Genomic DNA, 22,919 nt, shown 5'->3' on the forward strand with positions numbered 1-22,919 from the left:
ATGCCCCTGCGCCGCTCCCCCGCCACGCGAGCGCACCCTCCCACGCTCTCCCTCAGATAGGAAGATCCTGACAAACACATACACGTGTGCTCCTGGGGACGGACGGAGGGAAACGGCACCCGCGGCGTGGGGGGCACGTTGGCTCCCACCCGCCCAGCAGGCGCGTGGAGCCCTGGGTTTCGGGAGCCCGCGGGGGAGGAAGTCACGAGACCAGGGGTTTCTTCCAGGAGCACAGTCTGGTCTCGAGGGTCAATGTGGACACGGGTTCCTTTTGTGATTCAGAGAGAGGCCCAGGGAGCCCCTGGGGACCGCTGCGCCTTGACCGGAACACAGTGAGTCCCCACCAAGCGACCCTCCCAGCGAGGCTCCAGCACCGCAGCCCCAAGTCCATCACCTCCGCTGGCTCCTCCCACGGCCCCGGCCCACGGCCACGCGGCACCTGAGGCCCTTCCCACCCACCCGTCTGTTCCCACGCCCTGAGGGCCCTTCCCCCTCACCTCATTCAGCAAACTTCTACTCCTATCTCAAAGCCCTGCCCCGGCCGTGAGGGCGCCCTGGCTGCGACATCTGTCACCCCACGGGTCGCCGGGGTGGGTGGGGCGGATCCGGCCGGCCGGGTGGGCGCCCCTCCCGAAGCTGGGCGCTCAGCCCAGGAGGACGACCTTCCCGCCCCCGGAGGGCCGTTCTTGGGCGCGGCGTCTACGGGGAGCTGTGCCGGAACCTCCGGGGGCGCCTCGAAGCCCTCTGTCCTCCGAGGGGCAGATGCGCTCCCGAGGGGGACAGGCCCTCGTGGAGGGCTGACCCGGGGGCTCTCGGCTCCCACTTGCTGACCCTGACCCGCCTCGGCTGGACGATGGGCCAGGGGAGCTCCCGGCGGGCCGTGGCCAGGACCATGGGGGCAACTAAGCCCGCCGGGCTCCCGGTGTGTGATGGCGACCACGACGACGAGCGCAAGAAGCAGGGGCCAGGCCCGGCTGAGCTCGTTCCGCCTCCGGCCCCTCCGGGAGCTCGGGCTCCTCACCTCCACTCTTAGACGAGGAGGCCAAGGCCCACGGGTGCCCCGACTTGCCCTAGACAAACATGATGAGGGGTGTGCTGGCTGTGCCCCGGGTGTGCCCCGTGCTCACCTCCCAGTGACCCCCAAGTCCCCTATCATGGCCCCAGGGGCCGGCTGCCCAGGGCCCGGCCATGGCTGGGAGGGGGCAGAGGAAGGATGCCCCCCACCTGGGCAGGAGGAGGGCGCCGTCGAGCAATCCCGGGTTGGCCAGAGGTTGTGCTGTGCCTCTTCCAGGTCTGCAGTGTTGACCTGAAATGTTGGGGTCTCAGAGGGAGGGCCGGGCTGCCACCGACCCTGGGAGGACCCAGGGCCTCAGGTGTGTGGGGGGCAGAGTTTGGCGCTGGGGGTCAGAGGCTGGAGACGGCTGACCTCCGCGTGGCCCCCGGGGCTGGTTCGTCCCCTCCGTGGGCTCAGCCTCTTGTGTGACGTGAGCGGCTGCGTCAGCTTCTCCTGTGGATCCCGGTACACTGACCTCCTCCCAGAATCCAAAGAGCTCCGGGGCCAAGTCTGGAGCCTGAGGACCCTGGAGTGAGGATCCTGAGCCGCAGGGGTGTCCCCAGCAGTGAGGCCGTGGTGTGCGGGCACCCGGGAGCTAGACCCCCGCACACAGGCCCTGGGCCGCCGTCCAGAGGGGCCTCCTCGCTGCGCACCCCCGTGGCCACGGGCCAGGGGAGGAAACGACCCCCACCGCCCTCCACCCCGTCCCCAAGGGCCCACGGGGCCAGGATGTGGCAGGAGGGCAGTACTGGTTCTCCGGTTGAGCCAGAGGATAGCACGGCCGGATAAGGCCCCACGAAGGCTCCAGCCAGAGCAGCCACGCTTATCGGGCGTCAGGCAAAACCAACAGACGCACAGGCCACGGCGGGGCTGGGCAAACAGCCCCTGGCTCCCTCCACTCTGTCCAGCCCCAGTGCCCCGCGCCGCCCCCGCAGAGAACCAGCCCGGCTGCCCAGGCTTATCTCCACCTGGAGAGGCAGTCACCTCCCTGAATCAACGGAGCAAACGCTGCCGGCCGTCCCGGCTGGGCGACCTACCGACCCCGTAAGTGGGGAAAGTGCGAACAGCCTTTGTGGGGAAAAGCCAGAAGGAGCTCAAAGGAGGCCGCTCCGTGGACAGAGTGGGGAGGCCCGCACGCCCTTCCACCTGCAGCCTGTGGATACGCCCTGCCCTGCCCAGAAAGGTCACCGGGGGGCAGGCACCCCAGTCCTGCCACCCCCTCCCCGAGACATGGAAGTCCCTGTGGGGCTGCTCCTTATCCCACAAGTGGTAAGGGTGCCCCCTTCCCTGCCGGGCCCTGCTCACAGCAGACGGCACAGCGCAGGGCATGACAGCATGCTCCCGACTGACGCCTACCCGCAGGGTCGTGCATGTCCTAGTGCTTAGTCCAGCATCGCTCAGAGCTCAGGGACCGTCGGCCCCATGGAAGGCTCCCTGCAAGGGACCCCTGGTCAGCCTGTGGGAAGTGCGCGCGCTGCCCCCACCACAGCACTCATCCACACGTGAACCGCTAGGGTGGGGGTCCTCCCAAGTGTCCTCTCTCTATTTCACCTTGCTGCCCCTTCCACCCGGAGCCCTTTCCACGAATGCTTTGAGAAACCCGCTCAGCATCTTCCACCCACCCAAACCTCTCACAGCTCAGAGAGGGGACCCTCAGCCCATCCCCACAAAGGAGCTGGACCCAGCACCGGGGTCCGACGGCCTTCCTGGCCATCCCTAAACCTGCCACCTGCAGGGCTGTCTTGATGTCAAAGCTCCTGCCGCCCCCACCACTAGGAGGGGGCAATACGTCAGCAGATGGCACGTGAGCAGGTGCTTGTGGGACTCGTCGGCAGAGGTGCTGGCTGGGGGCCTCCCCTCGACACAGGCACCACCCCTCTCTCGGGCAAAGAAGGGAGGCTCGGGAGGTACAGGGCCCCACTGAGATCGACCAGCCAGGAATGAGTGCCCGGTCTTCCGGGCCCAGGTGGAGCGACCTTCCTGCAAACGGGTCTGGGCTTTCCAGGAAACAACGTCCGAACCGGGAGTCGGCCACAAAGGGACTGTGCAGAGAAGCGACGAGACAGTAGGGAGCGGTGGGGTCTGCGGCAACCGGCGAGCCCCTGCCTGTCCTACAGGAGGACCCTCGCCCGTGCCCAGTGTTGTCACAGTGTGCTGTGTTTTTTTCTCCAAGACAAAATAAATCTGGATTTTTTACATAAGTTTTTCCCCTTTTAAAAACATGGTGCAGAAGCCCGCACAGCTGCCTGTTTGCAGCCCCAGATCTCAATGCTCAGGCAGGAAGGACCCGTGTGCAGGGCGCACGGCTGTGCCCGGAGGTGCCAGCCTCTGTGAGACCTCCCCGGACCTCTCTGCGCGGCCCATCCGGCGTGAGCGCCTGCACGTCCTCCGTGTGTCCCCCCGTCTACCCCACACTCAGGCTCAGGAGGGCAAGCCAGGCCCGCTTGCTCACCAGCGTGTCCCCAGGCCTGGCCCGGCACACACTTGGCAAAGGACTCAGGAGAGAACACGTTGGTGCCTCTTGGCCAAGCCCAAGCTCCAGCAGGCCAACCTCGGACGGCAGCCCCCAGGAAGGGGTACAGCTACCTGCCAGGTGCCCCTCCCAGCACTGCACCCCTGCGCTGAGGCGTGTGCCCGCATAGATGTGGGGGGTCTTTCCTCCTCTGGCCCCGAGGGAAGAGGAGGCAAGAGGAGGGAGGGAGCTGGCCCAGGCGCTGCAGCAGCCTCTGGCCTCCCCGTCAGCGGGGGCGGGTTCTCCGCCCACGAGATGCCAGCAGCCCCTTATCTGCTCTCTGGAGGAAGCAACGCCAGGGCAGGGGGATCCTGGGGCTCGGGACGTGGGCCCACGTCTGCATCATCAGGAGACAGAGTCGCTGCTTTTCTGATCCATCTGCAGAGACGTTCCAGCTGCAGCGGCGGCGGCTACACGGGAAATTCTTTGCACATGAGGAATGGGGCTGGCGCAGCTGGGCGGTGCCTCGGAGGCAGGCGCAGCCTGGGACGGGTGAGAGTCAGGGCTGGAGCCCGGGGCCGCGGGCCGACCTGCCCATCTGCTCCCCCAGCTAAGGGGCCCCGTTGGCTGAGGCCGGGCCGCCCAACACAACGGGGCGCCTCCCTGGCGAGCAGCATCAGACCCCAGGAACTGGGGGCCGCTGGGGGCCACTGCCCCGTGGGGCTGCACGGCTTGGGTGGCCGGTTCCACAGCAGAGAGAAGCCTTTCCATCCTGCCATCCAGAGACCAGGCCCTTCAGACAGGGGGGCCTCCGCTCCTCTCCCGACGACACCCCCTCAAACCCCCCCCCCCCCGAAGACCAGGGAAGCAGACGGAAGCAGACAAGCTGATAAGGGGACACGGCCGGCAAGTGACGGAGCAGCCACGTTCCTGGACAGACTGGCCAGCCTGCGGGAGGTCATCCACTGACCCAGCCTTCAGGAGGGGGCAAGCCTGGGACCCTCGGCCAGAGACTCAACTTCCCCCTTCCCAGGAACAGGGCCCACGGCTCAGAGTCCAGGAGTGGGGCTGGACCTGACCACCCGCCCTCCAGTGACACCCAACTTCTAGCTCACAACTGTGCCCTGCGGCGGCCCCCAAACATGGCCACACACAGACAGGCCTCCTGGGTGCTGGCAGGCAGCAGCTGCCCTCCCCAGGGGCTCTGGACCCCAGCAGGGAGGCTCGGCTCCCTGCTGCCCACGCGGGCTCTGGAACAGCAGAGCCTGCTTGAAGCCCCTGGACAGGTTGAGGTGCTACCCGAGGCCACCGGTCACAAGGGAGTGCAGAGCCCAGGAAGGAGGCTCCTGCTAAAGCCAGAGCTGCCTAGAGCAACAAGCCCTCTTGTGGGCACAGGGGTCTCGCCCGGCGCCGAGGCAGGGAGCTCAAAGGCCCGGGTGGCCAACCTGGAGGTCAGCGTCCCAGCCAGGTGCCCACCTGGGCATGGCCAGTGTGCAGGTCCCTTGCCTGCTCCGGCCCTGGGCGCAGCCATGGTAAGAAACGCCCAGCCTCCGGGAGCAGAGGACCCAGGGCCGACTCCGGGTGGGTGGCCAACCAGAAGGGCAGAAATCCCCTCCCCTTGGAGGCGCCTGTGTGCGCCCTGCACACGGTGTACACCGGGGTGTGTGCCTGCGCGGGCGGGGAGGGGCGCCCAGGCTGGTGCACGTGTATGCACGGGTGCCCGGGCCGTGCAGGAGCTTGGCCGTTGGTGCCTCGCTCCGGGAGCCTGGGGACTGTGGAAAGAAGGGGCCAGGGCCTCGGAAGTGCACCCCACCCCCTGCCCCCGGGATCAGACGGAGACCCCAGGACACCTTGGCGCCCCTCCCTGCCCGGCTGGCTCGGTGGAGCAAAGTTGCCCTCTTCTGTGAACTGAGAGGCTGGAGCCAGGCCCAGGCCAAGCCCCCGCGCTCCCTCCCCCAGGCGGGGTTCCCGTGACCGCTGGAGCAGCCTCACGTCGTCCATTTCCTTCGCATTCACGCTTATTTATCTGCGTACTATTGCTCATTGCAGGAAAGATGGAAAGGGCAAAAAATTTAAAAGATATAAAAGGCGTGCGAGGTCCCGGCTCTCCGATCATCCCCTTGCCTCCGAAGCGTCTTCCCACGCCGGGGTCTCACGGGTCCTCTGCCGCCAGCTGCAGCCGCGCTGACACCACCTGGAGTCTACACTGAGCAGACGCGCTCCAAACGCGATAAACCCGGCGTCCTGCCGGCGCGGCGGGCGGGGCGGTGAGGGGGCTCCTGGGCTGCCCCCGGGCCGCAGACCCTGGCGGGGGAGGCCAGAGGCGCCCAGGAGACCCCGAGCCCAGGGGCACGTGTGATGGGGCCAGGGAGCACCTCCCTGGGAGCCCCCTCGGGAGGACGGGGTGGAGACTGGGAGCAGCAGGGACGAAGGAGGGAGGAGGGGACGGAAAGGAAGGAAAGACCGAGAGGAAGCCCCCGGCTCTGCCTGCCCCCCGGGCTGCCCCACAGGACCAGCGCCCGCCACCCACCGCCCAGCTGCCTCCGAACTGAGCCTGCCCCCATCCCGAGGTGCCCTGGCTGCCACCTCCAGAGCGCGGGCGGTCGCCCCGGGCCAGGCGGGCCCCCAGCCCCAGCCCCCGCAGTTGGCCCCCTAATAAGTCAGCAGCTGGTCCCAGGGCGGGGGCATCAGCCAGCCGGGCCCCGTCTGCATCCCCACCGCGTCGGCCACCTGGAAGCCCCAGCACCCTTTCGTCTGGGGGGCCATGCCCGGGCCGCGCTTTTGCCTGGGTGACCAGATGAAACACAAGCCGTCCCGTCCGAGACGAGCTTCGGCTCCAGCACCGGGACAGCCTTGGCACAACTCCGGCCTGGCTACTGCAGGACACATCCTAACCTGAAGCGCTGTTTCCTGCTTGTCCAAACTCCAGTGTAACTGGGGGCCCATGATCCTGTCTGCTGACTCCTGCCACCTCCGCTGTTTCCTGTCTGAGGCCTCTCCACCGACCCCACAACACTTCCTTCCTGGGTCCAGGTCCGTGGCCGGATGCCCTACCCCACGGGGACCAGGAGGGGACCGGACCAAGGGCTGCAGGCAGCCTCTCCCAGCCCCCAAGCGGTCACTTCCTAGGGAAGGGGCAGGAAGTGCTGGCTGCCCCCTTGGGAGGGCCCGGGGGTGGTGCCCACGTCTTGGCCCTGTAGCCTGGGCCCTCCGCCTCATGGCCCCTGTGCCGCCGTGATGCCCACACACCGTCCTCTCCCTGGAGGAGACTGGCCTCAGACCCGCATGACCTCCTGCAGGGTCGAGGTGATGATCTGGGGGTCGCTCCCAGCGTCACACCCAGGAATGCTCTATCCCCCCGGTGGGGAAGAGTGGCCCCCTCCCCTTTGCCCTGGGAGCCACCCGGCCCCTCCCAGAGGGTCCTTCCACCCAGGAGGCCTGCAGCAGGCAGGTCACGTGCCCAGCACGTTTGTCGCTGCCATTCACAAGCTCTGGGGCTACGTAGCGAGAAGGTCCCACTGGCCCCCTCCCTCGGTGGGGGGGGGGGGGCTGAGGACCGCGTCTGGATGGAATGGGAAGAGGACAAGGGGAAGGAAGGGAGGGAGGCGGGGTGGTCCCAGCCACCCTACTGCTTTGAGCTGCTTTCCCTCCTGGGATTTCCCCGAAAGGCTGTCGGCCCACCAAGGGGGAAACACGCAGGCAGATCTGCGCTTGTGCGGTACACACACGTCTTGTTCGTGTAGGTGTGCCTGTGTGTGCGAGCATGTTTGTGTTGGGGCTTCACTGAGGGCATCGGCACCCAGCCCAGGGCAGGAGCCCGCACCCCAGCCCTCCCCGAGGCCCTGAGCAGCAGCCCTTACCCGGGAGCACAGACCACGCACAGACTCTTACAATGGCCATGGGGGCCCCACCCCCGCTGGGCCTCAGTGACTCTCTGCACAGGACAAAGGGACTGTCGCCAGAGCGAAGGGCAGGGCACAGTGAGGCCCTGACCCCGGCACCTCCCACCGTGCGGCCCTGGCGAGGTCGGTTTGTCCCCCACTCCGAGCCACTGGGTTACTGTGGTAGCTCCCCTAAAGCAGGTGCAGCTGGCCTCCAGGTGGCCGCTGAGCCGCCCGCAGAGTGCGGGGACCGTGGACGCTGGCACCGTGGCTCCCGCTGTCCACATGGGACCCCGTGTACAGATGTGGGCACCTGATGTCCCTGGGAAGCCTCGTCTACAACCCACAGGCTGGAGCAAAGGAGTCTCCCCAAGAAACGGATGTGCCATGTCCTGTCCGTGCTGTCCGGCCAGGGCTGTCCGTGTCACCAACGTGAGTCACACTCGGCCCGGCTCATCCCAGTGCTGCGCTGGCAGGGGACATGCCCGCCCCCAGGCAAGGACAGCGGGCAGTGGGCCACAGCCGGCGTAGAGCGAGCGGAGGAAGCACGCACGCACCACCAGACGGCTTCGGGGTGAGGGTTCACAAACAGGATTCCCCAGACCCCACCCCCTTGGCCACTTACCTCTGGGTGTGCGCGCTGCCAGCTCCAGATAAGGCAGTGACCCGGAGGGGGCTGTTTGCAGCGGGGGGGAGCCTCTGGGGGCTTGGGGGTGACAAACAGGGATCCTGCACCCCGACCTGCTTAGGGCAAAACCATGATCTAGGGAAGGACCGGCAAGGGGTGCTGTCCCTCCTGGTGCAGGGCTGCCCCGGGCCCAGAGCGGGGGGCACCGCTCCCCAGTCAGAAGCTCCAATTCCAAGGACAACACATGGTTTTGTTTTCATCTGCTCCAGCCAAGTCAGCGACACGGAGCCTCAGGGGTCCCAGGAACCGCACGATTTTGTTCAAGGTCAGGCTGGGGCAGACCTGACGGGCGGCCGTCCATCCCCGGGGCCGGCCTGGGAGTCGGGCTGCTGATCCCCGCGGCCAGGCCTGGTTCCAGGCTCCGGGCATGAGGTCACTCGTGCTGCAGTCATTTACACCTGAGACACGGAGGGCTGCGACCCAGCCAGCCGCCCCCCTGCACACCCTCCTGAGCTCAGGCCCGAAGGAACCGGAGACCCCTGCCAGACAGCCAGCTGGGTGTGTCCTCAGTCCCCGCCTGTCCCCTGTCCTGCTCCTGCACTGAGGCTCCCAAAGGCCCTCCCCGGTGGGCCCGCCTGTCGGGGGAGCTCCGGGGCCTGGGAGCCGGTCATAAATACCTCAGTGTGACAGGGCACTGGCCCAAGCTGCAGTCCCGCCGAGTGGGGAGATAGGCCCCTCGGAGGGTGGGTACGTCTCCCCAAAACCAAACTTGCCTCGAGTCCCTCCCCGGAGGACCCCTCTCAGTGGGCTGTCTGGCGACCTGGCCTCCCGGCTTAGTGCTGAGGGACGTCAGGAAGCGGCTTTGAAAGTGGATTAGGTTACATCAGTGATGGGTCGGCTGCGAGCTGGTTTCCTCTCCGGCTCTAGGCCCCCCTGGGTCAGCCACAGTGCAGGCAGCTCCTGAGGCCCCCGGTCTTCTCGGGCCCAGGCCTGCCGGCCGGTGACACCCCCAAACACCATGCATCCTGCACCTGGAGGAGCACGGAGCCCAGAGTCTCCACCTCGGCCCCGCCCTGGCCCTCGGGCAAGCCCTCCCTGGAGGCCTCCGTCCTCTGGTCCTCCCTCCTCCCTACAAAAGGGGAGTGAGGGGCCCCACCCCTGCCCCGTCCCCTTTCTCCAGCCCCCCCCAACACAGTGCGTCACCAGCCTGGAATGGGAAGTCACTCTCCCTGGTCACCAGGGGCTAACGGCCAAAGCTCTCCTCTCGCGGGGGTCAGATGGCGCCCCCCAGCCACTCTGGCCAGGTCTGCAGGGCAGGGACAGCCGACCTCCGGGGCTGCTGTTCCTCCCTGTGCCACCCCCACCCCACCCCACCCCGCTCTCAGGGCCCCGGAGCACACACTGGACCCCACACTCTGCACCCCTCACCTGGCTTCCCTCAGCGCTCGCCTGGGGCCCGCGGACTCCCCTCCTGGGGCCGATGCTGCAGGACCTCCCGACGCCAGGGCAAGGGCAGGCAATACCGTCACCCCCATTACAGACGAGCAGGGGTGCAGAGAGAAAATTCACCCAAGGTCACACAGCCGTGACACAGCAAAGCGGGGCCCTAAGGTCTGACTGCTTCATACTCGCAGGCTCTGACCTGCTGGCCCCAAAGCTCCCCTCGAGGCTCCGTGTCTGCTGAGGTGGCAAAACAGGAAAGGGCCAAAGACCATGACACATGACGAGGCACAGGGACTGGAGAGGGCAACTTCTCAGGAAAAGCCACACAGAAAGGGATTTGCAAGCTGGGTGTTGAGGGATGTGTAGGAGTTCAGCAAGTAAAGAAGAGCCCTGTAAGTTGGGGAGCAGCATGGGCAGAGGCTTAGGGGACAGGCAGGCTTGCAGCTGGATGGGCTATACCAGGGGGACAGGTCCTGGCCTGGGCGGGGCACCTGGCTCCCTCTGGAGGAGGAGCAGCTGCACAGAAGGGTGACGGGACCCTTTAGTATCAGGAAGTCATTTGTGGGGGGAGGGGAGCCTGGGCAGGAGGGGGCACCTGGGCTTTGCAGTTTGGGCTGAGACGCCTTCTCTTTGGCTCAAGTAGGAGACATCTGTGAAGACCACCGGACGCTCCTCCACCCTGCGGGCCGCCGGGGCTGGTGAGGGTCTGCAGGGCGTCCAGCCTGGGGGGGCCCCGCCGCAGCCCCCACTCCCACTGGTGAGCGTGCCCCAGCCCCAGACGCTCCGAGCGGCCGCCCAGCGCCGACGCCAGCAGGCTGCCCTGTGTGGTGTCCAGCCAGGGGGGAGGCTTTGAGAGACCAGGGTCTCGAGGCAGCTCAGCCGCCCTCACCCCGTCAGCCCCCGGCCCCCCCAAACACACACATTCTCCCGGGAGAAGAGTCTCAGCCTTTCCATCCTAAGCCTAATCCACGTCCATTTTAGAGATTTGTGAATACAGCAGAAGCCCCCCGAGGTCGCCTCCCTTAGGGACCGTTTGCCTCCTTCGTTTGTTTTAATTACCTGGTTTAATTATTAGCTGTGTGACCTTGGGCACCTTCGCTAAGCTCCCTGGGACCTGGGAATAATAATGACGTCATCGACATCCCGGGGATGATGGCGGGAGGGTCAAGGGGAAACATCACAGGACAAAGCCCGGGGCCCACTGATGCTGGGATTCGCCCTCAAGGACCAGACGGGACTTTATTCCCGGTGCAAAGTACGCGCCCTCCCCCACGGCCCCTGCCCCATCCCAGGCTTGCGGTGGGGCTTCTCTTCTTCTCTGGACCTGTCTTTGGGGATAGGGGTGGGGTCTCCCTCGCCTCCCCTCCCTTCACCCCCAGGGGCATGGGGGGCAGCCTCCTTCCACCGCACCCCCCCCCTCACTTTCTCTGTGAACAGGGCTCTGAGGGTAGGAGGACGAGTGCGGGCTCCGCAGAGGTCCCCTGGCACAGTCTCCAGGACCCTGAGTAGCACAGGGACACGTCTCTGCCCTTAGGGGACCCACTTTGAAAGAGAGAAAGATCCACTGGCCAGGTCTAGAGAGGGGTGGGGCAAGGAGGGGCCCCTGGGCTCACACCCCAGAGGGTGGTGTGGGAAGAGCAGGGGCCACAGGAGCCCACCCTGGCAGGTGCGTGGGTCTTCTGAAAGCCAGAGGAGTTGGGGTGCTGGGGGGTGTGAGGGAGGGGCTGGGAACGGCAAGGGGGGAGCCCTATGGAAGGCCACCTGCCACCCTGCCCACTGACGCCCTGGCAAGGCTTGTGGAGAGTCCGGGCCTTTCCCGCCACCTTCCAGCACAGCCCTTCCTGGGCAGCCCAGCCAGGTTCACACTGGGTGCCTGGACATGCACCCAGATCCCCGCCTGCTGCAGGCAGGGAGAGCGACAGCCGCCACCCTCCCCACCCCAGGTCTAGCCTCCCCCCCCCACAGCCCATTCCTGCAAAGGAAGACGGTTCACAGCCCCAAGCGCCCGGGCCCTTGCCCGCCTGGTTCGCAGGCTCCCGCCCTGCAGGGTCCCTCCGCTCCTGCCCAGCACTGTCCTGCCCAGCAGGTCCCTCCGCATCTACTGTGGCATCTACTGTGCGGTCCCCTCAGAGAGCTTGGGGCCTCCTGAGGAGGCTTGGGGCATGGGTCAGCCAAGCCCCAGAGAGGCCCGGCTGCCACAGCCCTACCCCCGCGGGCCCACCCAGGGAGCGCCCGGGGACACCTCCATGACCTCGGGGCCTCCCACCCATCGCACATTGCCGGTTCCTGGAGGAGCTCCTCCGGCCCGCTCCGCAGCCACCAGCAGGGCCGGCTAGTCCCACCTAGGCCGGCGGCAAGGAGCCCGCCCGGGGCTGGCGCCGGGGAGTGCATCCAGGTATCCAGGTGGCGCAGCCTAGAGGCCCGACCACGCCCCCTCGCCGCCCCCACCTCCCTCCACGCTGGGATCGCCCAGGTTGCCCTGCTGGGTCGGAAACAGGAAGCCGTGGGGCTGCGGCTGCACTTGGGCATGGGGCGGCCCTCGTCCACCCGGTTGGAGCCCAGGGACACGGAGCAGGGCGGCCAGTGGAACCGGATCCGGCGTGGTCCCTGAGTGCACCGCCACGCGGGAGCGTGGCCACCGGCTCTCGGGCTCCTCTGCACAGGAGCCCGACCGGACACCGGGCAGCTTCGGGGCGAGCCGGGCCGGACGGGGACCCGCGAGTCCCCCGAGCGCACTAGGGACGTGTCGGCGTCCCAGCTCCCCGCTCCCTCCGGGCCGGCCCCGCGTGCCCGGTGCCCGTGCCCTCCCCGCCCACCCCGCGCACGGCCTGCTCGGGTCACGTGGCGGCGCGGCCGCAGCCCCAGCGCTGACCCCGCGGGAGGGGAGGGAGCGAGGGAGGGAGGGAGGGAGGGGCGGCGGGGCGGGCCAGGGCGGCGCGGCGGGGCGCCCGGGATTCCCTGCGGAGCCGCGCGCCCGGGCTCCCAGTCCACTGCCCGCCCGCCCTCCGCGCCGCCCGGGAAGCTCCGTGGCCGGCGGGGGACCAGGCGAGCGGCCCGGCCGCCCCAGGGCTGCCCGCACCCCCCGCGCCCCCCGGGTCCCCGCGCCCCGCCGTCCACCCCGGCGCCCAGCAGCCGTGACCCCGACGCGGTCCTGTGCCCGCAGGTCCCCGCCGCGTCGGGGAGGATGTACCCGAGCCTGGCGCTGGCCCCGAGCCCCGGCCAGGCCTCCTACGCGGACTCGGGCGCCTTCCTGCCCGCGCCGGCCGCCGGCTCACCCGTGTTCGTGCCGCCCGCACGCGTCCCCCCGATGCTGCCCTACCTGCCGCCGTGCGAGCCGGGCCCGCAGGCCCCGGGGCGAGGTGCGCACCCCGGCTGGGCGCAGGCGGCCGACTCGGCCCCCTTCGGGCCCGGCAGCCCGCCCCCGCCGGCCGCCCCGCTGCCCGCAGCCACCGCCTTCCCCTTCCCGCACAGCCCCTCGGGGCCCGGCGGCGGCGCGGGGGCCCGGGACGGGGGCGCCTACCAGGGCGCGCTGCTGGCCCGTGAGCAGTACCCGGCCCCGCTCGGGCGGCCGGTGGGCGCGTCCTACCCCGCCGCCTACCCGGCCTACGTGAGCCCCGAGGGGGCCCCGGCCTGGACCTCGGGACCCTTCGAAGGCAGCGTCCTGCACAGCCTGCAGAGCCGCCCGGCTGGCCTCCCTGGCCGCCGAGCCACCTTCGGTGAGTGCGAGACCGGGGCGCGGGCCCCGCCGGTGCAAACCCGCACCCCACGAAGCTCGGCCCCGGGGAGGGCTCTCCCCTCCGCCAGGCCCAGCGGCCAGGCCCGGGACTCGGGACTCCGGGGCTGAGATGAAAAGCGCGGCCTGAGCTCTTCTGCACGTTGGTTAGAAAGCGTTTCTACGTTTCGTTCATCTGAGCCCAACGTTCTGGGCCGTCCCAACTACAGGTACCTCTTAAACCCTCTTCTGAGGTTTTGGAGGGGATTTTTACAAAATTCAAACACGGGTTTATCTAAGTAAGCCGCCGCGGGGTCACCTCTGTCCTAGAATGTTTACATATTCTAATTTGAGTCCTGGTTTCAATTGCTCCCCCGGGGTATAAACTTGGATAATGGATCCGGGCCTGTAAGGCAGAGATTTCCTCCCCACCCTGGCACCGGGGACTCTCACCCCTGCAGCCAAACACCAAGAGCCAAGCCTGTGTGTGCTGCCGGAAGCGACCAGGTCCCACTCTGCGGGCGGAGGAGCCCTCGCTGGCCCACGGTCCAGGGGCCTTTGGTCCCCACTGGCTCCTCTGCGCAGGAAGCGGGAACCCCCGCCTCCCCCAACTCCCCAAGCCCGATGGAGCCCAGGGCAGCCCCACGGGGATCGACCCCCAGGGATCAACCCCCAGGACGCTAGGCCCAGCCTGGAGGGAGCCGGGAGCGGCCGCCTCCCTGAGCAGCCCCAAGTGCGCAACACGGCCCAGCTGCCCTGTTGTTTTGGGGGGACGGTGGCTGCCCCACGGCGAAGCTGACAGTGAGGGCGCCGTGTCCCCTGTGGGATGTCACCGTCCACTCAGCCTCACCACCACTGCCCCATGTGAACAAGGCACCTCTGCGGCCTCCCTCTTCTGGCGCCGCGACCAGGCCTCCCCGGGGGATCAAAGTGACACCCCGTGGGGGGGGACAATTCCCTGCTGTGCAATCTGAGCTTTGATTTATTAACCTTCCCCCAACCCACAAAGGCAACGCTAACCGGTGTCTTTTTAATCTGTCCTGAACTTCATTGTACGTAAATTTAAGACATAGAATAAAATTAGATAAAATAAATTTTAAAGTGAAACAAATTCAAGGCGCACACAGTGCAGGGCAAAGGCCGCGCTTGCTGTGGGCGGTGGGAAGCCAGAGCCTCGGCCCACGAGCTGCCCGTCCCCGTAGTGTCGGACTTTCTGGAAGAGCTCCCCGGCGAGGGTCGCGAGTGTGTCAACTGCGGGGCGCTGTCCACACCGCTGTGGCGTCGCGACGGCACCGGCCACTACCTGTGCAACGCCTGCGGCCTCTACCACAAGATGAACGGCGTCAACCGGCCGCTCGTGCGCCCGCAGAAGCGCCTGGTGAGTGCCCGCCTGGCTGGGCGGCTGGAGGCCGGGTGCGGGGGAGCAGGAACCCGGAGGTGCAGAACCGAGAGGTGCGGAACCGGGCCCGGAGTGCTCTGGGCAGCTGGGAGGCCCCGGCCCTGCGGCAGCCACCTGGGTCCCAGCCGGCCTGCTGGGGCTCGGCCCTGGGGCTCCGAGCGGGCGGGGCGCGGTGACTTGGCCCAGGCCTGGGGCCGGCAGGGAAGGTGGCCGCTGGGTGCTCTTTGTCGGAGGACATCGAAATCCTACTCAGGAGGAGCCCTGGCCTCCCTCCCTCTCGGGGAGCATTTTCTACCCGCTACCAGGCGGTGGGGGCTGAGACTTGTTTTCACTTTTGGTTTTACTGCTGTGTGGCCGGGTACACAGCAGGGGGACGGGGACTCCGCTTTTGCCCCCAACAGGGCGGGGTCCCCAAAGCCGCATAAGGGTTTGTAGTGACTTAGTTCTACACCATCCTACAGGCCAACTCGGATGCGCCTGCGGTCCTGTAAGGGGTAGGGCCTGCCTTTGTTTGCGTGGCCCTGGGGTCCGAGGTTGGGCACGGCTGTTTCTCAGGGAGCCTAACCTTCTGGTCCAATGCTTGTGTGAGCCGGTTCCGGCCGGTTCTGGTGCCTGGGACCAGTGGGGGGCCCAGGGTGGGTGCTGGCGCCGGGCTGCCCCTGCGAATGTGTGGGTGGCCCTGCCACGGTTGCTGTTCCGGCTGCGAGGCGCTCAGGAGCCGGCCTTTACTGCGAACCCAGCGGCTGGGCTGTGGGAGCCCCGACCAGGTCCCCCCGACTTCCCTCCACCCACGCTGTGCCCCCTGGACGGGGGGCGGGGGTACCTCAGAATCCATATCACCCCCTCGCTTTTCTCCCTGCCCCTGTGATCATGGCCCCCGGCCTGACGCTCTGCGGCGGCTTGGCGTCTGAGGTGGCCTCACTGATAGGGAAACTGAGGCTAGGGCGCCCGGGGGCTCCGTGGGTGAGCGTCTGACTCTCGTTTCGGCTCAGGTCATGCATGATCTCAGGGTCATGGGATCGAGCCCAGGTTGGCCCTGCGCTCAGCGTGGAGCCTGCCTGCGGTTCTCTCTCCCCCCCGCCCCTCCCCCTGCCCCACGCCCTCTCCCCCCCACCCATTAGAATAAATCATTCTATAGAAAAATGGAAATTGAGGCTAACAGTGACCGTGTCCTGGGGGACACAACCCCACCCCCACCCCAGGGGCCCCTCCCTGCTCCATCCATCCTCCCCGACCCTGTCGCACCCCTCCCAGGGCTCACCTCCCAGCAGAAGTTCCTGCCCTGGGGGCCCAGCAGACAGAGGTCACCATCTAGGCATCAGGACGATGACCCCGGGGCTCACGGGCGCTCAGAGGGCACACGGTCCGTCCAGGACTGTCTGCCCCGGGCTCCTGTGTGCCCCTGCCCGCCGGGAGCCTGCTGTCCCTGCCCAGGCCCCTGCACACGCCGTCCCTGTGCTCTGTTGTACAGATTCGGTGGGGCGCGTACATGGGCCTTGGCCACCTCTGCGGACTGGTCTGGGGACAAGGGATAATTCGCTGTAAGGATGCCTCCTGGGGTGAAGAATGTCCCCGAGGCCGCAGGCCTCAGAGGGTGGGCAGCCTGGTCACCCGTGTGCCCAGGCCCGTGCAGCTCTGAGTGGAGAACGTGTTTGCCAAGCGGGGCTGGGGGTCGGGGGGTGTTCCCGTAGCCGTCCTGCTCCCGCCGGTCCTCGAGCAGGCTCTGATTTGTGTCTGGATTCCTGCCTGGCACCCAGGGAGGGTGGCCCACTGCTTCCCCGTGCTCCTGCGGAAACGCGGAGGTTGTAGGAGCGTGCTGGGACCAGAGCCGGGCCCACAGGGCTCCGGACACAGGGGACTGGCCCGTGGCCCCAGCCTTGGCCCCACCAGTGCCTCACGCCCCTTCGCATGTGGCCAGAACTAATGCCCCGGGACAGAACCATCCTAACCTTTTAAATGATTACAAGTGTTCTAGAAGCTTGTCACCAAGAATGGAGGAATGTGACAGTAACAAGCACGTGTCCCCCCCTGCCGCCATGGGAGCCCTGTCCCTTCTGCCCTGGGCCTGCCGCCTGCATCCTCAGGCCCCTCGAACCTTTGACCTGAGGCTTCTGTCACCGGGGACAGTGGGGTAGCTGCGGTGGTCCTGCCGGGCTGGCCAGGTCCCCTAGAGCCACACCCCACCCCCCCGAACGTCAGAGCCCCGCGGCCAAGGCCAGGGGACCGCTGGCGCCAGCTCCGGGAAGCAGCCGGTGCCGCGTGGGGCCCGGCATCCTTCGCCCAGCAAATCCGGACCTTGGTGAGGACCCTGGGTTTTCCTTCCTGCACGGCCCGCCGCAGGGACTCCTCCCTGGCACAGTTTACCCTTGAACCCCAGGGGACACACGTGTCCCCCACGTGTCCTCTCCCAAGGCGTGGAGGACCCGCTTAGCGTCGGGCCACGTCCAGCTGCTCTGCTGCTTGGGAGCCAGGCGCTTACTTGCAGAACTGCTTCTCCGCGTGCGCTCGCCTCACCCCTGCAGGCCGGCCACCCGCTGTGCCCCGGCTCCGCACCGCCCACCGCCCATGTCTTCACTTGAACCCGAGGCGTGCGGGCCCGGAGCTCAGGGCGGCTCGGCTGCGAGCAGGCTTTGAAGTTTAACTTCTTTTGAAAAGAACAGACCAAAAGAGAAAAACAAAATTCAGCCAAGGGAGGCCTGGCAGCTAGGAGGCCCCGGGCGGCCAGGCGCCGCCGCTTGTCCCAGGCCGTGAGGAAGGACAGCAGAGGCGGGGAGGGCCGGCCCGGGGGACGCGTCCCGGGTGTGCTCGGCGCTCAGCGGAGGGAGGCCCTCTGTCCACGCCGGCGCCTCTGCCCGCCGTGTCCCATCGGCCATCGGCCGGAGGAGAGGAAAATATAAACCAGCAAATGCTTTGAAATCTTTTTCCAGGTCTTATTTTCTCCCGTTTTCTTAATTTTAATTTATGCTTTCTAAAAAATAATTCACTCCTAATCCGGGCTCCAGATTTTTCCCCTCCCCCTCCCCGGGTGCGGCGTGCTGGTGAGTGAGCTCCTGGGGCTGCTTCCCCCGCGTGCACGTGGCATCGTCGTGGCATCGTCGTGTCTGGGGCTCTCCTTCCTCTGAGACGCTGCTCAGGAGCTGTGGGGGACGTTGGGGGAGAGCCTGAGTGTGTGTGCTGGGGGTGGGCACGTTGCTGTAGGAAGGACTCGGTGTGAAGGGGCTGTGGCCCACGGGGAGGCCGCGGCCCTCCTACCTTCCACTACGGTGCGGGTTTTGGTGTCGCGGCAGTGTGAGCCCTAAGGGAGCAAAGATCAGTAAGAGCACCTGAGGGTCCCAGCTGTATGCGCCGCAGGAGGTGGGACCTCACCGGCTAAAATACAAGACACCCCAGTAAGTGTGACTTTCAGACAAACGGCAACTGGCACCTTGACGTCCCGCGAGCTGCAGGAACGCGTGCTCTAGAGGCTTGCTGCTCGTCCGAAGTTCGCGTCTGCGCATCCTGGTGCCTGGGGCGGGTCCCACGGCCTCCTACCCCTTTAGGAAGGGGGATGGATGGGGAGTGGGGGCAGATACCCCGCCTCACGCTGGACGGTGGGCTCCAGGAGGGCAGGGGGCACCCCCTGTGTGCATAGCTTCTGGCATCTGAGGGACAGGTGGGACAGCGGGACGGGACAGGGAGGGGACACTCAAATCACGTCCAGTGAAAGCAGCTGCTTGCTAGGCAAGGTCAGGCTGGGACCTGTTGACTCTGGGTCCGGTGCTCCCACTCTGAGCATGCTCCGTCTGGGTCTGGCTGGGGCTGCAGCCACCACTCCCCTTCCGGCTCTGCTGGGCTCCTGGCTGGCCGCCAGCTTCGTCCACTCTGGCTCGTGCAAGAGTCCCAGCCCCGCGTGCCCCTGGGGGACCGCTGGAGATCCTGGCTGGACATCAGGACCAGGTCTCCCCAGCCAGGCCCAGAGGCTTGGCCCTGTGTTCTCCTCGAGCCTCCGCGGCCTCATCCCTGTCCTGCCTTTTGGCCCTTTTGTCCCAGAGCCTGGGGCAGAGTCCTGCCTGGAGCCCGGAGGCCAGGCCTTCCGTTAAACAGGGCAAAATTCTCTAGAGCGGGAACAGCCGCCCGCCCGCAGCTGGAAGGGGAAAGGAGGGGAGGGAAGGGGAGGGGAGGGGAGGGGAGGGGGCCATTCCCGGGGGCAGGCCTGTGCCCTCGCCCCGTTGACCGCAGCCTGCGGGAACACGGTGGGCAGGAGACGGTGGGCAAGGCTGGCCTCGCTCAGCCACTGCAGGAGGAGGGATCCAAGAGACTGTTGAGAGACAGGGAAGCTGAGGCCGGTCCGTGTCTGTCACTCCCAACCCAGGACACGGTCCTTTTGCGGTTGCGTATCCCCCGCCCCCACCCCGCTCCGTTGGGAGAATACCAGGAGGACACGCGTCCCCTGGGGTCCTCCCGGGCTCCAGTCCTGCCACCCAAACACCGGATCAGATGTGGCCTGGCCTGACCCCGGCTGCCACGGGGAGGTGGTCAGAGGCCCTGCATCACACCCCGTGGGGCCCCCAGGGACCTGACCGGGGGGTTCAGTGCACGTGGAGGAAGGGGTTGGGCCGGTTCGGGGGCACCGGAGGGCCAGGCCTAGGGATGAGAACAAGGCAGTAGTGCTCCCCGAAGATAGAGCCTGGGGGGCCGGGGGCGGAGCCGCCAGCAGGCTGTGTTGAGGGCACCGGGAAGGGCTTGGGGTCCGAGGGGCCTGGGGGCGTGTGCCTGGCACGCGCATCTGGAGCTCCCAGCATGCAGGTGACCTGACCCTCCGACACGGAGGGGGGCTGGGCTCATCAGCTCGGGGCAGAGCCCCTTCCCGGGCCTGTGGGGTCCAGATTCCTGAGCCCCAAGCACCCTGCTGGCTCAGGAACCCCGGAGCTGCTGCTGTCAGGACCTCACCAGGCTCCCCCAGGCAGAGGTCTGGGGCCCCGGGTCAGATGGACCTGCAGAATCGGGGGTCAGTCCTGCAGGGAGACGTCGGGGCCTCAGGAAGGTTCCGGATGGGTTGCTCTTGCTCTGCCCTGCGACACCATGGCCAACACCGGGGAGGTGCGGGCAGGCGACCCTGGGCCCTCAGCCCACCGCCCACTGCTTGAGCTGTGCACGCGCTCCAGAGCCTGTCTTGGAAGGCGGGCGCCCCGCGGGACCAGCAGGTCCCCTGCAGGTGCAGCCTGGGCCTGAGCTCCGGGGGACCCTGGGCCCAGGGGGGCTGCTCCATCCTCGCAAGCCGGGGTGAGGGCCCAGCGTCGGCAGCTGAGGGGAGATGGTAACAGAAAAGCAGCTGCACTCCTGCCGTGGGTTCTTCCTGAGGGCCTGACCCAGCAGGTGGGGCTGTTCTCACCCCCTTTATACTGAGGGGGACACTGAGGCCCAGACAGGGACTATCCCGGGGCTCAGAGTGCGTGTGGTCAAAGCTGCGAGGAATGGAGACGGTCCCTGCCCAGGGCAGACCTCACCACCTCGGTGCCCCAGTGCCTTCTCGCCCTGCCCCATGTGCCCCGGGCCTGGCCGCCGGTCAGTCTTGAGTCTGGCTCGCATCCCTCCTGGTCCGTGGTGCCGAGGGGCCCCCCTGGCTCACGCCGGCCTCCCCCGTCCACAGTCCTCGTCCCGCCGAGCCGGCCTCTGCTGCACCAACTGCCACACGACCACCACCACGCTGTGGCGGCGCAACGCGGACGGGGAGCCGGTGTGCAATGCCTGTGGCCTCTACATGAAGCTGCACGGGGTGAGCGGACGCGGTGGGCGCAGGGAGCGGACCCCCACTGGTCAGTGGGGGTAGAGATGGGGTACTGGGGGGCAGGAGGCAGAGAGCGCGGGGCCCCACTGAGGCTCCTTCAGGGCTGACGGGGCAAGGGGCCCAGGGGTGAGCTGCCACCCGCCCCTACCCGCCCCTGCCTGCTCCTCCCAGGTGCCGCGGCCCCTGGCGATGAAGAAGGAAAGTATCCAGACGCGGAAACGGAAACCCAAGAGCGTTGTGAAGACCAAGAGCAACTCAGGTGCACGGGGCCGGGGCCTGTTGGGGTGCCAGGCGGGAGCCCCGTCCCCAGCCCTCCTGGGGGTGCACATTCGCCCCATGGAGTCACCTAGAGTGTCTCAGATGTTCCATTAGACGGTTCCATGTCTGGCTCAAGCACCGTGCTCCTGACTGCGCCCTGGTGGTGCCTGGTGGGGGGGAAGGCCCGGGTGCCGTGGGGCAGGAGGGCAGGTTGAGGGGGCCCCACCCAGTCCCTCCATTAAGTGACCCGCGTGGCGGGGCCTGGCGGCTTCTGTAAATGCCCCCCCCCCTTCCAGGAGGCCTGGGGAACGGCACAGCCTCGCCGCCCTCTGTCCCGGACCCTGAAAGCCCAGCGGCTACCTTGAAACCCAAACCCAGCCTGGCTTCCCCTTCGTGCCCCGGGTCCAGCATCACCTCCCAGGTAAGGCAGGTGGGATGGGGTGGGGTGCCCAGGGTGGCTCCTGGGTGCGTCCTAAGGGAGCCCCAACTCCCCAACCCAGTTGCACCCCGTCCCAGTCCCCGGGGGCCTCCCCCAGGAGCTCAGGGCTGGGCACGCAGGTGAGCACGGGTACCGGCAGGTGGGCTGTGATAGGCACCAGGCTTCCTGCCACCCGTGTCATCCTGCCAATGGCGAGGAGCCCCCACCCCACTCCAGGGCCCTCGGGGGCCCTGGGGGAACCTGGCCGGGTCGTGAGGGCTCCTTGCCGCCATCCTGCATTCCCGGGCGTCTCCGTTCTCCCTGCAGGCCCCTGGCCCCGTGGACGACCCCCTGGCCCCCAGCCACTTGGAGTTCAAGTTCGAGCCCGAGGACTTTGCATTCCCCTCCGCAGCCCTGGGGCCCCAGGCTGGCCTGGGCGGGGCCCTGCGCCAGGAGGCCTGGTGTGCGCTGGCCTTGGCCTAGGTCCTCGGGCACCCGCGGCCCCTCCGGCTGCCTGTGCAGCCCCCGCGCAGAGAGAGGCCACCAGGCCTGCAGAGACGGGCCAGCGGGGCCGGCGCCGGGTCCCTGTGTACAGACAGCCGTCAGGCCCCAGATGGGAGGAAGGCTGAGGGGAAGCGCTGGGCCACCGTGGACAGCAGGGGACGCCCCAGCGGCGCTGCCAGGCTCTGACCGGGCCACTCCGGCCAGGGCTGACCCGGACCCCGCCGCCACCTCGAGCTCTCTGGTCAACATTTGCTGTCACCGCATCTACAAGTTGCTGCAGTTGGAACAGCCCCAGCCCCCCGGAGCACGACCGGGATGGCCGAGGCCAGGCAGGCAGCGTGAATGAGGGGACCTCCTCAAGCCTCACTCAGGATCCGTCCCTCTCTCACGTTCGATGGATGCAGCCACGCGCTGAGAATGCCCCCGCCCGTGCGCGACGGACTGCCTGGGACAGATGTGCAGGTCGTGCACCGTAGCAGGACGCCACCCCAGGGACAAGCCGTTCACAGCGTAGTCATCGTCTACCTGCATGTTTATTTGGGTGGTTTTCCCGGAGGGGCACTAGGGGGGCCTCATGCTGACCGAAGCTGCGTATTGTGACTGTTTCTGACAGGCAGGGTAATGGACCTGGGGCCCGGTGCTGACCCCACAGGCACTGTCGGGGCCGGCGGCAGGGTGACCCCACGTCCTGGCTCACCTGGGATCACCCCAGCTTAGTTCGTTGTCCCAGCGGAATTGTTACTAACCCCCGTCTACCTGCGGAAGCCCCCGCCCCGGCTGGTGCGCTGGAGGGTGACAGCTCCGCCCCGGGGAGCCCGGTGACCTGGCCGGGAGTAGCCGGGCAGCGGGAGGGGACTCGGCCGCCTCCTGGCTCCGGATGTAAAGCCCAGGAGCCGCAGCTGGGACGGCTGTGCCCCTGCCCGCGTGGGGCCCCCCTGCCTGGAGCACGGTCCTCGGACGAGTCCGTCCGCCCTGAGGTGGCACCTCCCATTCAAGCAGCACAATTTCCAAGTGATCTTGTCTTGTTTTTTTCAAAGACAAACGATGCCTTAAGAAAACAAATGTAAAATAAAGACTTTGACCTTGCATTTCCTTTTGCCAAGTGCCTGTGGGGTTTCCCAGCCGTCCCCGCCACTGACCCTGGGATGGGGTCTCCACGCGTGGCTCTGCTGGGCCTCACTGGACACTCGAGTCACCCAGGAGGCCCTTAAACATGGTGGCGTTGAGGTCACCTGCCAGCACGGGCAGGGGAGGGACAGGGAGCCACCTGGGGTCGCACTTGGAGGAACAGGTGGACGGGGCCTCAAGGCCGCACCCTGCCCATCCTGCGTGCTGAGCCATGGGGAGCGAGCCCGACTTTGGGGCACTGGGTTCTGCCCGACACCACCTGGCTGCCCGCTGAC

General features: G+C 67.4%; 1 protein-coding gene across 1 annotated transcript; it reads left to right on the forward strand.

Moving 5' to 3' along the window:
- The first annotated feature begins 12,087 nt into the window (after positions 1 to 12,087).
- Positions 12,088 to 22,602, forward strand: GATA5 (GATA binding protein 5). Its single transcript, XM_072735182.1, has 6 exons — positions 12,088 to 13,174; positions 14,373 to 14,548; positions 20,199 to 20,324; positions 20,508 to 20,595; positions 20,891 to 21,015; positions 21,340 to 22,602. Exons 1-6 carry the CDS (start codon positions 12,643 to 12,645, stop codon positions 21,493 to 21,495), a joined length of 1,203 nt encoding a protein of 400 aa, XP_072591283.1. The 5' UTR covers positions 12,088 to 12,642; the 3' UTR covers positions 21,496 to 22,602.
- Positions 22,603 to 22,919: the final 317 nt, after the last annotated feature.

The sequence above is a fragment of the Vulpes vulpes genome, chromosome 14, assembly GCF_048418805.1.
Source record: "Vulpes vulpes isolate BD-2025 chromosome 14, VulVul3, whole genome shotgun sequence".
NCBI lineage: Eukaryota > Metazoa > Chordata > Mammalia > Carnivora > Canidae > Vulpes > Vulpes vulpes.

Bases quoted from the DNA above. Each gene is read 5' to 3' on its own strand.
- GATA5 (XM_072735182.1), top strand. From the start codon at position 12,643: ATGTACCCGAGCCTGGCGCTGGCCCCGAGCCCCGGCCAGGCCTCCTAC. The intron at 20,596-20,890 runs GTGCACGGGGCC...CCCCCCTTCCAG, and splicing joins GAAGACCAAGAGCAACTCAG to GAGGCCTGGGGAACGGCACA. The intron at 21,016-21,339 runs GTAAGGCAGGTG...TTCTCCCTGCAG, and splicing joins GGTCCAGCATCACCTCCCAG to GCCCCTGGCCCCGTGGACGA.